Here is a 17161-nt window from a genome sequence, read left to right as displayed (position 1 = left end):
TTTGCTACTAGACAAGAGAAAGAGGGAACAAAGAACATTGCCTTTGAGGGATGATAGCCCAGAGAAACTTCTGTGTGCTGATCTGTTCCCTCTCCCCCATCTACACAGGAAGAGGGGGCCATAATAGCTCTTGACAAGAATGAGGTTCACCAGCCTCACAGTAGGCTGATCTGCAAGAAGCCACACACAGAAAAGAACCATCTTTCTCATCACTGTCTCCTAGGATGTTCAGCTTGTGGTGGCAGAGTGCCCATAATTCCTGTGTTTTAGAAAGAATTAGTAGTTGGAGAGAAGCCAGAGGTTTCTGTGTAGAAGTTGAACACGCACATCTTTACATGCTTCCACACCTTTTTCGGACTGCACGGGATCCTTGAAAATATCTGTATTCACCAGTGTTTTGTTGGTCGCCAAGTCAGAATCTTTCCCTCTTCCTCAGTTGCCTATAGCTGCCCAGCAATGGATGCTACTGCACCTTCCGAAGGGTGGTGTCATTCTGCAAGCCAAGTCTTTTAAAGAGAGAACTAGAGCCTGATATCTATTTAAAGTAAAAGAATTTCTTATAGATATCTAAGATGTTAATTTGTCTTTCAGACTGAAGAATTATTAATGGCCTAATTGGGTTCTCCAGAGTGCACTAGATGTAAGCCTGAAAGGAGTTTAAAGTTGTGTACAGTAAGAAGTTTTGCAAATCTGAAAGTCAAACATCCAGTACCTATCCACAGGATACCAGTGTAGGGTAGTGCTGAAACATAGACAAAGGAGGCCACATATGCTGTGTGTGCAGAGAAGACAAAACATTTTCCTAAAGATTTCTTCTTGACAGGGAGGTTCTAACACTAATGAACACAAAGGGTGAGGCAAGATCTTTGGAAGCATAAATTATGTAGATGCAAATTCCTTAGTGGATTGTCGTCGGAGCAATTTTCTGAATTTGCAGGTGATATTTAATTGGCACACATTACAAACATCAAGGAGCAATTCAATCAGATAAAGAACTTGAATCATTAAGCACATGGTGTAATAGGTGAGAAGCATAGATAAGTGGCAATAATAAGACTTGAATCACGCTAAAGACCATGAGCTGGATGTTTGCCAAGGGGAACAATGCTGTCCAGGAATGGTTATGGGTCTAAACACAGCATATAAGCAAGGGAAAGCAAAACTTCGGGAAAATATGTTTGGAATTAAAAAGATTGGTAGGTTAAAGGTTATAAATTAATGGACTATACTGCATTAGGCAAAGCCAAGGTGATATAAAGACCAGAGTTCTGATGAGAAAACTCTATAACTGGGCATGCATAAATCATGACACCTGCTGTTGTCTATTGAAATGCCATCCACTACCTCAGCTTTCATCTATCCTTGGCTAGAGATCCAGGAAAATTAAATGATTAAGATGACTGCAAGCACATAAAAGGATGCAGATGTGAGAGAATCTATTCAACATAAATTTTAAGACAATCCAACAATGATTTTCTCCTTTTGATTCTAGGTGCATAATTATAAGGTAGTGTTTACATTGCTTGGCCATTTTCTTAGTATGTAACCTCCATGAAAATTGTAGCTGAAGTTACTCTGGAAATTACAAACAGGGAGAAATGTGTGTCCTGTGGAATATGGCAGAGTACATTGTTGTTTAGGAGTGTCATTCACTTAATAGGAAGGACATACCTTCTTTCTTTGGATCTTGAGAATATAGAAGAACATAAACACACATACAGGAAACTGAAATAGTCCTTCAGAGTATAGACCCCTTATGAGGAAGTTTTGTTAGGTTTCACGTATTTGTTTTCAGCATGGATGCTTTGGACAAAAGGCCATATTTGAAGGACAGCTGACATTAACTCTGCCCTTCCATCATGATACTTCATGCAGCTCTGCTTCAGAGACGCAGGAGTTTTAATGTTTACTTAAGATTTGATAATTTCATAATGGTACCCTTTAAATTAATTTTTTGCCCTGATTAAAAACAAATAGACTGTGTTAATGTAGGCAGTGATCCCCAGTAACTACAGAGTGGAGCTATTCAAATGGACTCCTCAAAGAGTTTCTCCATTATTGGATGTAGGGATTGGTCACTGGGGAGTCTGTCTGTCAAATCATTCTTCTTATAGGCATGGTCTCTGGGAACTTGTTCTCTTCTCATTCATGAGAAACTACATTCCATTCCTCACTGCAGACTGCAAACTATATACAGGGATCCCAAGTTTTTTGAAAATTTCACTGTGATTAAACAAAAATACACTCAATCCCATCCTTTTCCATTGGTTTGAGTTTTGATGAAATGTCAATTTATAATGCAAACATTTCAGGAGAAACTGTTTTTGCCTACTCTATCTACAAGTAGCTTTGAGATGACTTCTCAGAAAACAAAGTATAATTTACAGAACAAAAGAGCTATTTCTGGTGATCTGTTTCTTGAAGTTACAGCAGAAATGGTATCATGGCTAAGTTGTTTGGAAGATTATAGGATAATGCCCAAAATATGGAAGTATAGAAATAACAAAGAGTATTCTTTCTGATTAACACTTGGTATGCATTTATTGGGGCTTAACCTGTTGCTGGAACTCTGAGGGTTGTTTACAATGCAAGACAGTTCCTCTTCTCCAAGAAACAGATAGGTAGATGGGAAGGGGGAGAGAACATGAGAATTAGAGGCTCCCACATTAATCTAGCACTTTCCCTACACACTTCCAATTACTGGTAAACCCAACGTGCCAAGTGGATTCCATAAAATAAGTAGAGCAATTGTGTGTATGTTTCTTCTCTCAAGCCTCTCCCCTGAACTAAAATTTACATCTCACAACACTCACTCAACCTTTTCCATGACGTGTATAATGGGAACTTCAAACACTGCATGTTCCAAGCTGAATAACCACATGTTTTTCACTCTAATCTGTCCTGCCCCCATTCTTCCCTATTACAGTCAATGAAGCTAGCTTTCAAGTTGGTCAGTCCAGAATTCCTTTCTTCTCTGGTTTCCCTCTTTTCTTTTCTTTTTTTTTACTGTCTTTTTTTATTTGATAGTTTATGTATTTACATTTCAAATGTTATCCCTGTTCTGACATACTTCACACATGTAACAACAATCCATATTTGGCAGCAAACCTAGAGTGCACATAAATAAAATCACTTGCCATTTTTCCACAATTGTCCATGGATATAATCTATCATTTTCTTTCAGAATTACTCCCATAGCCTGATATTGATAACAATACCATTTCATTTTCTTTTAGAAACTATTTTAAGCAGAACAAACAAGAGGATTCATTTAAACTATCACTTCATACTCTCTCTCTCTCTCAACTCTGATAATTTACATGCATTTGAATTTTTGTACTGCCTCTATTACCTCACATGCTCACTTGTTGAAATATACACACCTTCAGTGTCTGCAAATGCTTTCTATTTTCTCAGTCTGAGTATTGATAAATCAAGTGAACACAAATACAAAAGCTTAAGTAGAAGAATGAGTATACACTGGGGAATAATTTTAATAAAGAGATAATGTAAAAATGACAGAAGTGATAGAGATGAGGTTTCACCAGCTCCTTAACAACAAAACCCCATATATTTAGATACATAGGTACACCAAATCTCAATTGATCATAAGTACATGAAAAATAAAATATTCTAAAAATACTTGAGAAAGAAATGATTAAATTAATCAGAGAGACCTCACAACCAACAGATACCTTCTGAGTATTTGTGTACTATCATCCTACATTTTGAGAACTGAAGGTAGCCACGACAGTAGATGCTTTCAACTCTGCCTTCTTTACAAAGACTAGAGTTGAAATTGAATATAGCTTGTTGCTCCCATAACATTATATTTATGGAAAAAGGAAATATACATTCATGACCATGTATGTGAAAAGTAAAAGCCTGAAGTAAAAGCCTGAAGGGACTTGAATTGATCGTCAGACAGTAATTCCACATAAAGGAATATAATGAAAGACTATTGGTTGTCCTTCAGTGTTTGTTTGTTCGTTCGTCCGTTTGTTCTGAAGAAAAGTTCAGCAGCAGTTCTGAAGCAGTGAGCTAATCTTTAGGTCCAGACTGAAAGTGTAGCAAGATTTTCACTGATTTTGGAGATGACTTGCCTGGGTTGGCAGCTCCTGACTCTTCTTTATAACATTAGGTAAATGACTTAATCCGACTCACATTCCTTACTTGCAAGTCTGAGATATTAATAGTTTAACCCATAGAGTGTTTGTGATGGTAAATTGAAATGATAATTGAAAACTGGTAGTAAGTCCTATGGAAGTGATAAATGATACTAAGAGCCGCACTAACAAGACAGGACCTATTTCTGCACCACACTTCAAAGTTAGGTTAATTACCCTACCATGTACTAACTGTAACCATATTAATTCTGTCCTCTCAATGACTTCACAGATGCCCTGCATATAAATGTAAATGGAAATATAGTTAATGCTATTAACTGTGACTTAATATCAGAATAAAAATTACTCTAACAACGCTTCCATTAGTTCAGCCTGGAGATTTATTCATTTCCATAAGTATATTTGGAAATGAATGCTAGTGTGTTAAGCATTCTAATTTAAAATTAATCTGTAACAATGTATATTAACCCATGTCTATTTATCTTTCAAATACCTACATAAAGTTTTGACTTAAAGAAAATTAACAATGGGATTTACTTCACATCTTGATCCAATATTTTTGTGTCCATGTAGGTAATAATTCAGGTTGTGTATTTCATAGGAAAGGAATATTGGAAGGTAAAGTCTGAATTTATACCATTACTCAACATTTAAAAATTATACAATACCATAATAAATTATTTTACAATAAAAATTGAAAATGAAGATCATTCTTGTACTACCGGTTACATTCCATTGGCTATGCAATGACTGGCCTGAGATGTACAAGTATGGCCACCTGCTCAGTCAAATATCACACAGTACATGTGATCTGTGGTTCTTCCCACCTCTCTTCCTTCTCCTTCTCCCCCACTTTCTCTTCTTTCTTTCTAGGCTTCTATTTTACTTTTTATATGACATCATTTAAAGAGCAAGAAATATCAAAAAGTATTCATAGACACTGTCAAAAATAAAACTAAACTATAAAAGCACATTTTTTGAAAAAGGAAAAAACACACACTTTTGGAAACACAATGGGCTGAATTTGTGAGGAAACTCTTTGGAGATATTTTTGTTTCTTCTTCATATAATGACAATAATCATAAGGTAGGACTGCCATGGAAAGCTTCAGACAGAAACTTGTAATTGGCTGTTTTGGAAGAGTCCAAATTCCTGATCAAGATTAGCACTCATTGCAGAAGATAAGTGTTTTTTTGGTTTTTTTTTTTTTTCAGGAGAAAAATGTTTTCTTGAGTTTTATTTGCAAAAATTAAGAATGTTCTATAGTTTGATTTTGGAATTTACTAAATTTTGCAGAACGTATGATCACTTTTATAGAGAAATAAGTATGATTTTATGCTCAGATAAAATCACAGATTTGCTGTAGATGGTTAAACATAAACAGGTAATTATCTTTTCTTTGTACTGTTAAACTATTCATGAGGGGATGAATTTCTAATTACTCACTTATTTAGAGTTCAATAATGCCGGTTCCAGATCCTTAAGAACTATGTGAGGAACTTGGTTGGATAATAATACTGTAAAGAATAATGACAGTTGACTGAAAGGCACATCTACATTTCTGGTGAACAAGACATCAGTGGAGGAAGTTGAAGAGATAAATAGTTTGTAGTGATGGCACCAAGGAGGTCTGCATCCCTCCTGCTGTGAAGAATAAAGGGACTGCTTCTGAAACTTCCAGCGGTGACATAATGGATGACACCTAACTATTCTACACATTTAAGACAGATGTGATGAATGCAAGGTATATGAAGAGGCAAATCCGAAAGCAGCATTTTCCTCAATACCAGCTTAAAAGGAATTAGAAAAATCTGTGGTGTCATGTTAAAGTACTTACAAATTTATCCTAGACATTTAGCATAATATTCTACCAAATAAAATGATCTTGGCTCCAGATTAATTTGTGTGCATATTTATGTGCATGTGGGTATGGATGTATAGGCTAGTTGGTACATGCACTTAAATGCATATATGTTTGCATAGAGACCAGAAGTGAACTTACAGTGTAACTTGTAAAGAGCCATATCCTTGTTTTTTTTTAGATAGTCCTATTCACCGGCCTAGAGCTTACCAGCTAGGCCAGGTTGACTGGGCAACGATCCTCAGTGTTCTCTCTGTCCCCTCCTTCACAGAGCTGAGATTATAACTGCACAGCTCCTTGCCAGTGTTCTATTTGTTTTCTTTATTGATTTTATTTAAATTCTGGAGGTTGAGCACCTGTTCTCAACCTCCTGTCCCAAGGGCTTGGCTTCCTGAGCTGTATCCTCAACCCCCTCCAAAATCACTTATAAAAACTGAATTATCAATATCCACTTGAGGGATATTGACAACTCAGATGTGTTTATAAGACACGGGTGTGGAACATTGGATATAGGTAGGGATACAGAATAACCCCTGACCTCATGCCAATTATCCACATTGCTGTGATGTTCACTGCATCACATTCAGGACCAAGATAAGTAATGAATTGTTTTACGTGACAATTTATATCTTATTAAGTTTTGAGAAAAGTGTCCTTGAATTCTCTTCGAGTTAATCTTCTAAGATTCCGGGTTGAGTTTCTCTCTAGTGAAACCCGTGGGCTACCCAACATTCAGGTTTCATGACTTGAAAAAAGAAAAAAAAAACGTTCTATTACCTTTCAAAGGAAATGCTCTATGTAATTAGCTAAGATAGTTTAAAGAATATATTTACTTATATTCCAGTTTTAATGCTGTACTTAATGAAAATTCAAGTAACCATTCTACATTCAACGTTAGACATAATGGCATTTTATCAAAATTAAGCCTGCTAGAAGAGATGCTTAGTTACCACAGAAAAACTATAAAATTATATAAACACGGACAAACACAGAAACACTTCAAATTTCCAAGTAATTATTCAAGATGCTAATCTTTTATTATTGCTATAAAATTTTATTTTGCCTCTTTCTTTTTAAAAAATATCTCTATAATTGCATATTGTGGCACATGACTGTAAGCCTAGTACTTGACACTCAGAAAAGAGGAAAATAGGCTTTAGGCTGCCTGGGCTACCTAGGTGGACTTTCTGTAAAAGATGAGAAAACAGGAAAGTAAGGGAAAACTCTGTTGACTGTAAATATTGGCAAGAAAGCAAGTAGAGAAAAGTCAGTTTATAAGTAGTAGGCATTAGAATGTGTGTGTGTGTGTCTCTGTGTGTGTGTGTGTGTGTATGTGTGTGCACATGAGTGTGAAAGCAAGTGTGCGCATGTACATATGTGCATTCATAATTTCTGCCTGCCTGAAGTTATAATCTAATAGTGAAATCACATGTTATGAAAGGTCATAATAACGTGTGAAAATTACAACTATTGTAACTTGCGAAATAGTCATATGTGTAGGCAACTGTTAGTATAAAAGCAATTATTATTCAAAGGGTCATAGAAAGATTACCTTACAAACAGTTCAGATGTTAATTTTCTTAAAGGAATTTTAGGGAGAAAGTTCAGACCATGGAAGCAGTATGTGTGAATACAATTGGTAACATATGACACAATGTGACCATGCTGACGAGTGTCTAGAACTGTCTATCAAAACATGGGTAACTCGTATTATAAACTGAATCATTCTCCTAGGATGAAGCCAACCCATTGAAAACCATTAAAACATAATGTAACAGAGCCAAATTTGCTCTCAAGAATGATAGTAGCAGATCAGATTAGCTAGATATTGAAGTCCATGGGAGAAACCACATCACTGCCAAATGTTGTTAAGAGGGTTTTTTGGATGATCCCTGAATCATGTGAATTTGACTTGCCATGGCAGTGACTTTGTAATGCCATTTTCCTGATGGGTTGTCCAGTTATTTCTATTCACAGGAGTCTTCTGAAGGTGACCTGTTCTGTAGAACTAGAGAAAAACCTTCAGATTATGTTGACATCAAAAAGAAGAGAGAGAGGGAGAGAGAGAGAAAGAGAGGGAGGGAGGGATGGAGGGAGAGAGAGGGGGGAGGGTGAGAGAGAGAGAGAGAGAGAGAGGGAGGGAGGGAGGGAAGGAGGGAGGGAGAGAGAGGAGAGAGAGAGAGGGAGGGAGGGAAGAAGGGAGGGAGAGAGAGGAGAGAGAGAGAGGGAGGGAGGGAAGGAGGGAGGGAGAGAGAGGAGAGAGAGAGAGAGAGAGAGAGAGAGAGAGAGAGAGAGAGAGAGAGACCTTTATTCTTCTTTTGTATTAATGAGAAGTTAAAAATTTTCAGAAAGATGACGTACAGTTTATACATTTTAGATGGAATTTTAGTCTCTGAAATGGGGATGATTGGGAGAGTTTTCTAGTAAAGGATGGCTTTAGACAAGAAGGCCATCTCCACATTTGTAATAAGAGTTAAAATAACACACCAGAAGTAGCTAGTGAAGTGGTACACTCCAAGTCAGTGTTAATTCCAATCTCATATTTCCTATGTTCACTATATGACACTTGTAGATATTATCTTCTGAAAATTCATGAGTAGTGGGAAGACCAAAGGTTTCATGTTGGTGAATCTTTTAAAAGGCATTGTAGAAAGCAGATAAATGAGTTACCTAACTGACACATAGGAATGTTATGACTGAGTGAACAATGACCATCAATGATCATTTCTAGTTACATTTTAAGATCTTCAGGATGTTTGGGACTTTTGTTCTGAATAAATGACTCCTGTGTCTTGGCAGTGTTTTGGTTTAGCATCTCTAAATAGAAACAAGGAGTAATAGCACAACAATCTACAATATATCTGTTGTGCCAGTGCTTCTGATAAGGGAAATGAGCAGCAATGTAGAGACTGGTAAGTGTGTGTGCGTGTGTGTGTGTGTGTGTGTGTATGCTTGTGCATGGGCATGTGATTAACTGTACATATGTGTGTCAGATTTAAATGTCATCCCGATTCTGATTTTCCTTACCTGGGTAGACTGAAATTTCTCCCAAGCACAGAATAGAAAGGGGATGATATTTAGTGAAAATTTAAGTAATTGTAGAAGCTATAGATCTATTGAGGTGAATGTCATATTTATTAACACTTTAGTTCAAACAAAATAACTCCCTCATGTCTAAGTAATCCACATTTTTTACCTAAAACCCCTAGACATCATTGGTATGAAAATATTAGTATTGGGCTAGCAAGATGCTTTACCCCAAGCTTGATAGCCTCAGTTTGATCCATGGAACTCACATGGTAGAAAGAATGAACTGACTCCAGGAAGTTTATTTCAATTTTACAAGCAGCCACAGTAAATATACATGCACATTAAAGTGCACATGAACACACACATCTATACACACAGATTCAGACACAGCAAACATTGATGTGTATCTATAAATGCACAAACCTGCAGACACAAGAGATAAGTAGAATTCTATTTCTATTTTACAAACTTATCCAGACTTCCTAAAGTATGAATTTATTGTAAGTTTGATGATGTTTTATAAAAGTTTAAAATAGTTACAAAGAAAAACTTGGGAGTGAGAAAATCACATATTGAATACTGGTCTTGTGTTTATCAATTGAGAATTGAAAAAAACCACTAAACCTCTCCAAATTGTAGAATTGTAGGAATTGTAGTTTCACAACTTTAAAATGAAAGAGGAAATGTATAGTTCATAGATAATTATAAGGATTAATTGAAATATTTATCTAGCTACATAATACAGGCTGAGGCAACAAGCAGATTTGGGCCTGGTTTACACACACACACACACACACACACACACACACACACACACACACACACACACACCTGCACATGTGTACACACTTGCAAACCATTATTTATATAGAACATGTTTAGAGCTTTATTATTTCAGAAAATTAATTCATTAAAGTTGGTGTAGCATTCCACAGGGCTTCTTACTTTTCTTTCTCTCTTTCTTTTCTTACTCAGTGCATAAAAGCTCAAAATATATTTTTTATCTCCTTGCATAAAAGTATAAAAAAGAAACAGCTAGAAAATGTTCCATATGCAACTTATTGATATTTATAAATATTTGTCTGAAGAGGGCTTCCCTTTGCTCAAATTACTGCCATAGATCATTATTTTAAACAAGATGCCTATTTATTTACATATGTATTCACATATCACAGAATTTGAGTGTAAAGTCATTTATCCTGTGCTTTACTACAATTCTGTAATGTCTCTTAACATGTGCCATCATAGCTGTCACTGAGAACCTAAACACATACACTGAGAAGAGGAACCTTTTGACATTTGACATTCTAAGTCAGCCCTAACATGCTTAGAACCAAAAATATAGGTTTTTATGCATACAATATTTAAAGCAAGGATGGTGTCTATCGAAGTTTTAAGTGGTCTTCTCATGAATTTACATGTTTGAGAAACACTCAATGCCTTTGAAACATTTTCTTAGAATTCTTTGGAATATTTTGTTCTGCTACTGTTTAATGATGACTTTGATGAAATGAATTAAGAGAAAAAATAGTTTATTAAGGTGTATCTGTGTCTGAGGTATTCCTGACTGATTCCACATGTATTGGCAATGTGAAAGATGTAATTTGTTTGACTCGGTTGGGACAAAAACTGCTGTAATATATGCAAAACGAATGGAGAGCTTGTCTATAAGAAGTCCCTGCAGTACTTTCAGTTTATATAAAGAGGCTTAAGATGTTGCCTGAGGCATCATTTTTTTCTTCCCCAAGGCAAACTGAAATGCTACAAACTGAATTGTTTTCACACTATTAATGTGTTCTTCTCTCTTTCGATTTCACAGAGAGCTGACATCGGGATTTCAGCTTTAACCATCACTCCAGATCGGGAGAATGTTGTGGATTTTACAACACGCTACATGGACTACTCAGTCGGGGTCCTACTTCGAAGGGCAGAAAAAACAGTGGATATGTTTGCCTGCCTTGCACCCTTCGATCTATCTCTGTGGGCCTGCATTGCCGGCACAGTCCTTCTGGTGGGCCTCCTGGTCTACCTCTTGAACTGGCTTAATCCCCCACGATTGCAAATGGGATCAATGACGTCTACTACACTCTACAACTCCATGTGGTTTGTGTATGGGTCCTTTGTACAGCAAGGTAAGAGAAAGAGTGCCTTTTCCTATGAAGAGGGAAAGAAAATAGTGTTTCAAGTAATCAGCAAAAATGATTTTGTATGCAGCATCAGAAAGACCTCTAATGGTCTTCACAGCAATATTCAGAAGATAACATTTCCTACTGTCTCTTAGTAGATCTCAGGCAGGGCAGGCTCCTAGCAATAATGGCTATTTGTCTTTTGATGTAAGTTCAGTTTCATCAGCAAAGGCAATGCTGAATGTCAGTGATAAGATTCTCAGGGTAGCTCAAGGTCAGTTTTTCCTTTCAAACTTCTGACTTATAGCCTGGCAAATTTAATAAAGGCATTGAACACAAGAAATACATGTGAGAACATATAAGTGAGTAGGGAGTGAGTGTGGAGAGCCATGGAGCATCAGGAGATCTGTGGTATTGACCAGATAGAACCAGTGAAACTTCAGTAACCCATTTGATAGCAACAAAGAAAAGGGAGAAAGTCTCAATAAAGCTCTCAGTAGTGACTGCCAGTGATCACTAGAATGATTCAAAGAAAGAATCTGAAGTGTAGTAGCATGTGTCCCTTATAGCAGTAGTTCAGTGAGATGGATTTTGTGTAATATTTTTTAAATTTCATTGATAATAAAATCAAATTGTTGTTGTAATGGTGTTATTAGGTTGAGTGGCAAACTTCTTTTTGAAGCAAAAGTTTGTCTTCATTCCATAGTATCTCAAGCCTCTGCTGACAGTTCAGACCAGAGGCTGAAATAGTTAATTCATTCAATTTATATATCAGCTTCTAAGGTTGATTCCAGCTATGGGCTGTCAGTTCAGGTTTCTCTTTTTGAGCTTCTCTATACTTCTCTCTTCCTGGGACATTTGTTCTTGTTCACAGCATCATAGTTGTTTTCTACACGGTACAGGACTCTGTGGTCTCCTTTGTTGAATTCCTCCTTTGGAATATGTCTTGAGTATGCTTGACTTGGCAATTTTTATGGCAATTAAAATTACTGATACTGTGAAGTTTTAAAGTGACTAAAATGTACTAAAAGTAAATATTTATTGTTTTTTTATTTAGCAGATATTAAACTCCACCAGGCCAAACACAGATTTTACTTACATACACTCTAATCCTTTCACTCCAAAGTAAATCACCAGCCACTTAGACATACAGAGACATCTTAACAATACCTTTCTTTTTCCTTTTTTCTACCTCTATTTGCCAGTTCTGTCTATCTAATCTCATAAATATTTTAGAAGTGGAAGTCTTTCTTACATAGAGAAATTAAACCAATTTCATTTCTTCCCTGAAGCATAGGTGCCCCATAACAGCTCTTCCTTTTTCTGCCTTTTTCCTTGATAATAACTGCTGTGTGTGTGTGTGTGTGTGTGTGTGTGTGTGTGTGTGCATGGGTGTGTGGCTATGTATGTGTGTTTCTGTGCCATGAAAAGCTAACCACAGTATTTTCCATCTTTGCATGCTTTCTTATCATCTCCCCATCCTCTGCATACAGATCTGAGCCCTTTAGAGTCTGACTACTAGTCCAGCACAGAAATGACATCCAGAGCTCAGTGCATATCTGCTGTCACTAAAAAGCACAATAAATGGGCAATTACTGAAAACCATGCAGTCCCGTTAACTGATGGGAGCCAGGTGGCTTCTCTGCTTTCATTGGGATTTTCCCAAATCCTGAAGTACCTCTGCTGTCATCTTTCCTGGTCTTTACTCTTACCCTTTGCTCTGACTGGGCAAGTTCAAGCTCATCCTCCAAATCTTACCTTTGTTTCCCCCATTCAAGAATACTTTTGTCCATGTATTTTTTTTCTCATAAGTATTTTGTTTCTCCTTCTAAGAAGGACTAAAGAATCTACATTTTGATCTTCCTTCTTGAGCTGCATATAGTCTATGAATTGTATCTTGGGTATTCACAGCTTTTGGGCTAATATCCACTTATCAGTGAATGCATACCACGTGTCTTCTTTTTTGACTGGGTTACCTCACTCAGGATAAATTTTTTCTAATTCCATCCATTTGCCTAAGAATTTCATGAAGTCATTGATTTTAGTAGCTGAATAGTATTCCATTGTGTATCATAATTTCTATATCCATTCCTCTGTTGAAGGACATCTGTGTTCTTTCCAGCTTCTGGCTATTATAAATAAAGTTGCTATAAACATAGCAGAGCATGTGTCCTTGTTATATGTTGGAGCATCTTCAGAGACTGAAGAAAAGGCCATCCATAGAATGCCTCACCTGGGGATCCATCCCATATGCAGCCACCAAATTCAGTCACTCTTGCTGATGCTAAGAATTGCTTGCTGACAACCAGATATGGGTGTCTCCTGAGAGGCTCTGCCAGAGCCTCACTAAAATAGATTAAGATGCTTGCAGCTAACCTTCAGCCTAAGCATGGGGACACCAATGGAGGAGTTAAAGAAAGGATTGGAGGAACTAAAGGGGTTTTCAAACTCATAGGAAAAACAACAATATTAACCAACCTGACTTTGGAGAGCTCCTAGAGACTAAACCACCAACCAAAGAGTACACATGGGTAGACCCATGGCTTCAGCCACAAATGTAGTAGAGGATGGGTTTGTCTGGCATCAATAGAAGGGGAATACCTTGGTCCTGTGAAGGCTTGTTTCTCTAGTGTAGGAGGATGCCAAGGTGTTGAGGTTGGAGTTGGCAGGAAGGAGTGGGAGCATCCTCATAGTAGCAGGGGAGAGGAGGATGAGAGAGGAGGGAACCAGGGAAGGGGATAACATTTGAAATGTAAATACATAAAATATCCAATAAAAATAAATTCAAAAGGAAAAAAGAATCTTTTTGAGACTTAGGCACGATCTTCTTGTTTCTTAAGACAGACTTATTTTAGAATTTATAATTATATGTAATGAAAAAGATCTTTCTTTCAAAAACTTATAATCACCTGTGTATTTTTAATACAGTTTATTATAAAAATTTTAAATGATTAAAAATATCATACACCCAACCCAACCAGATCCAAATTCTATACAACTCAATGAACTTGTGTACAGTTAAAATTGCTTTTCAAAACTGAGTATTTTTAAGTGCATAGTAGTACTCTATTTATTTTTCTTGTTCCTTTGCCCACATCTCAGCATTTTTTACCTTGGAAGTGGTTAATAACTGTGCACTGAGAAGTCAGAGGATGAACACAAGCTAAGCGTTTAAATTATAAAACTGATCCAACAGATATATGTGCTTATTAGATTGCAATCTGAGAAAAGTTTTCACTGAAATTCTTCCCCGTGACCCAAAATCATCAAGCCAGAGAAGTTATGTGTAGTATGTACAATATACCCAATACTGAGTACATTTTGAGAGAAAGAGAGAGGGAGAGAGGGAGAGAGAGAGAGAGAGACAGACAGACAGACAGACAGACAGAAACAGAGAGAGATAGAGACAGAGACAGAGAGACAGAAACAGAGAGAGACAGAGAGAGAGAGAGACAGACAGAGAGAGAGAGAGAGAGAGAGAGAGAGAGAGAGAGAGAGAGGATCTCCTATGTTGTAGAATTATTTCTGAGAGTACTGACCAGTGTGTGGATAAATGGGCTTCCTGAATCTGTCTTTAGGTCACAAAAATTGCAGGAACTTCTAGAGCACAAACAAACAAAAAACAAAAACAAACAACGAACAAAAAACCTACCTGCATGGGGCTTTTATTTAAGAAAAAAAAAAACACTACAAAGGTGCAGGATTTTTTACAACATATTTTCATAGCATTAAGTATGTTTCTATCCTTTGTTAAATGTTCCCCACAGATTATAAGCTGGCTGTGAATTACACAAATTCATAAGGAAGGATAATATGCAATTACATGCAATGAACCAACTTATTTTAGGGGAGCTGCTGTCTGTTCACTGGCTAACAATGAAAAGGTGAAGCCATTAAAAGATACTGAGGGTATTGTTATACTGTGATTCAAAGTAAATTAAAGGCTCATAAACTCAATGAAAAGAGAATCAGTGGGTAGCACTGTCCATGCATAAGCAATAGATTGGGACTTAGTGATAATTCCTAATGAAAATACAGTCTCTTCAGAGGAAGTACAGCTGTTATTTCAAAATTAAATACTTATTGACACACTATTTCAGATTTAAGAGGGATGGAAAGGTATTTCATGTGTTCAACAGATTTCTGAAATGGAGACCATGAAGAACTAAAAGCAGAAAAATATTAAATGTATGTGAGTTGTTTACTACTTCTTATTCCACACACAAAAAATAATCAGTGACTTTGCAACATCAGATTTGGGAATTCAACTGTGCAAAAGCCATATGGTTCATTACAGAGTTAAAGTCAGTATATCTGTGAGACTGGAACATTGGCGCTTGTGAATTAGGTTGTTAAATGTAAGAATGAGAGACCAATTTAATATGTTTTGTTGTAATTTTATATCATCTCATCACATCTCTCTCCTTGCAGCTAGCTTATCAAAACCACTAGAGTGTGAGTGTCAAAGACCCTCTAAGAGGCCACTCATTTGTAGTGACTCTAGTGCCATAGGAGCTTAGTTGACTTGCTCATGGAAGTGACTCTATGTAATCTCTTATTTACAAACAAACTGTGACAGGAAACCTTGAGTTTCTCCTATGGTTTTGTCTGAACTAGAATTGCTTATGGCCACACATGTGTCTATCCTTCACATGGCAACAGTGTCCCAGGAACCGAAGGACCAGACAGAGGAACAGGGAATAAATTAAATATATTAGTGCCATGCTAAACCTAGATATTTGAGTATGTTAATAAGTAAGAAAAACTAATATTTTTAAATTTATTATTTGAAAACTTCATACAATGTATTTTTATTATATTTTTTCTCATTCCACATCTTCTTCCAGATATACCACCGAGTATACACACTTTGTGTTCTCTCCCTCTCTCTCTCTTCTAACACACACACACACACACACACACACTATAAGCTATGGACTCCTTTTGTTGTTTTTTTTTGTTTGTTTGTTTGTTTGCTTGTTGTTTTGTTTTTTTTTTTTTTTGTTTTGGTTACTACTCCTAAGCATGGGGCTTGCCTGGACTGTGGCTGATCTTCTGAGTTTCACTCCATTACAAAATTGATTTTCCTCACTCATCAACTATCATTTACCAAGAGCTTCTCAGCTTTTGGTAGAACATGTCGCCCACTCCCTTCTCTGGGGTGGGATTTTGTCCAGGTGAGCTTGTCAGCATGTCTGTGAGTTCACATGTGCATTCTTCCTGTTGTATCTGGAAAGCTCGGCTTTTCTAAAATTATTCACAACCCCTGGTTCTTAAAATCCTTCCAATCCCTCTGCCCAATAGTGCCCCGAGCCTTTGAGGAAAGGGATGATAGAAACATCCCATTCATGGCTGTCAACTCTAAAGTCTCTTACTCTCCACATGTTGAAAGACATAATATTCGTCAGAGTGTTCTGTGACATGCCAATGTTTCCTAATAAATTGGAGCCCAGCAAAGCCACTTCCAATTATAGGATCAGATAAAGTTATTGTAACAGAGAAAAGGAAATCTCTTTTGTTAGTTTTGAGAATCAAAGAGGTCTACAAATGCTCATGCTGAATAGAAAATGTGCCTGAGGGAGTGGTAGAAAAGTTAAAAATAACCCCATGCTTCTGCACAAGAGTTACCAGAAGAGGCAACCCACTGGCTTTTAAATCTCAGGATAATTTTTGAAGGTAATGAATTTCTTCCCAGTTCCAGGTAGATTGGATTGTCACAGAGAACCACAGCTTTATCATTCCCACAAAAAAAAAAAAAAAAAAAAAGAGCCAATCTTCTCCACTGAGTTGGGAAACAAAGGAGACTTGGGAGAACCAGAGTGCCTTTCAAACTTTAGATAGAACAACTCAGAAACCCCTATTTTAATAATGTACAGCTCAAATCAGAAATCCCAGAGTTTTGTGGACTTAGGTTTCAGTAGCAAAGTCACTTCTTTGTAATGGTATCTGATATTCAGCATTCAATTTAAATAGCACAGAAAAGATATCGGCTAGCTGACTCTGTTGTTTACTGACAG

At 36.8% G+C, this 17161-nt stretch overlaps 1 protein-coding gene across 3 annotated transcripts in view; it reads left to right on the top strand.

Moving 5' to 3' along the window:
- The window catches only part of GRID2 (glutamate ionotropic receptor delta type subunit 2), a gene marked incomplete at both ends in the record, with an annotated part of 1350985 nt that overhangs the window by 1032169 nt on the left and 301655 nt on the right, over positions 1 to 17161 (top strand). For all 3 annotated transcript variants that reach the window (XM_080932483.1, XM_080932484.1, XM_080932482.1), the window contains one exon: positions 10838 to 11150. In XM_080932483.1, coding sequence (XP_080788609.1) covers positions 10838 to 11150 — 313 coding nt within the window. The remainder of the gene's footprint in view (positions 1 to 10837; positions 11151 to 17161) is intronic.

The sequence above is a fragment of the Micromys minutus genome, assembly GCF_963924665.1.
Source record: "Micromys minutus genome assembly, chromosome: 18".
NCBI classification, from domain to species: Eukaryota; Metazoa; Chordata; class Mammalia; order Rodentia; family Muridae; genus Micromys; species Micromys minutus.
Note: the sequence above shows the minus strand (reverse complement) of the source record. Positions and strands in the feature narration are given on the sequence as shown.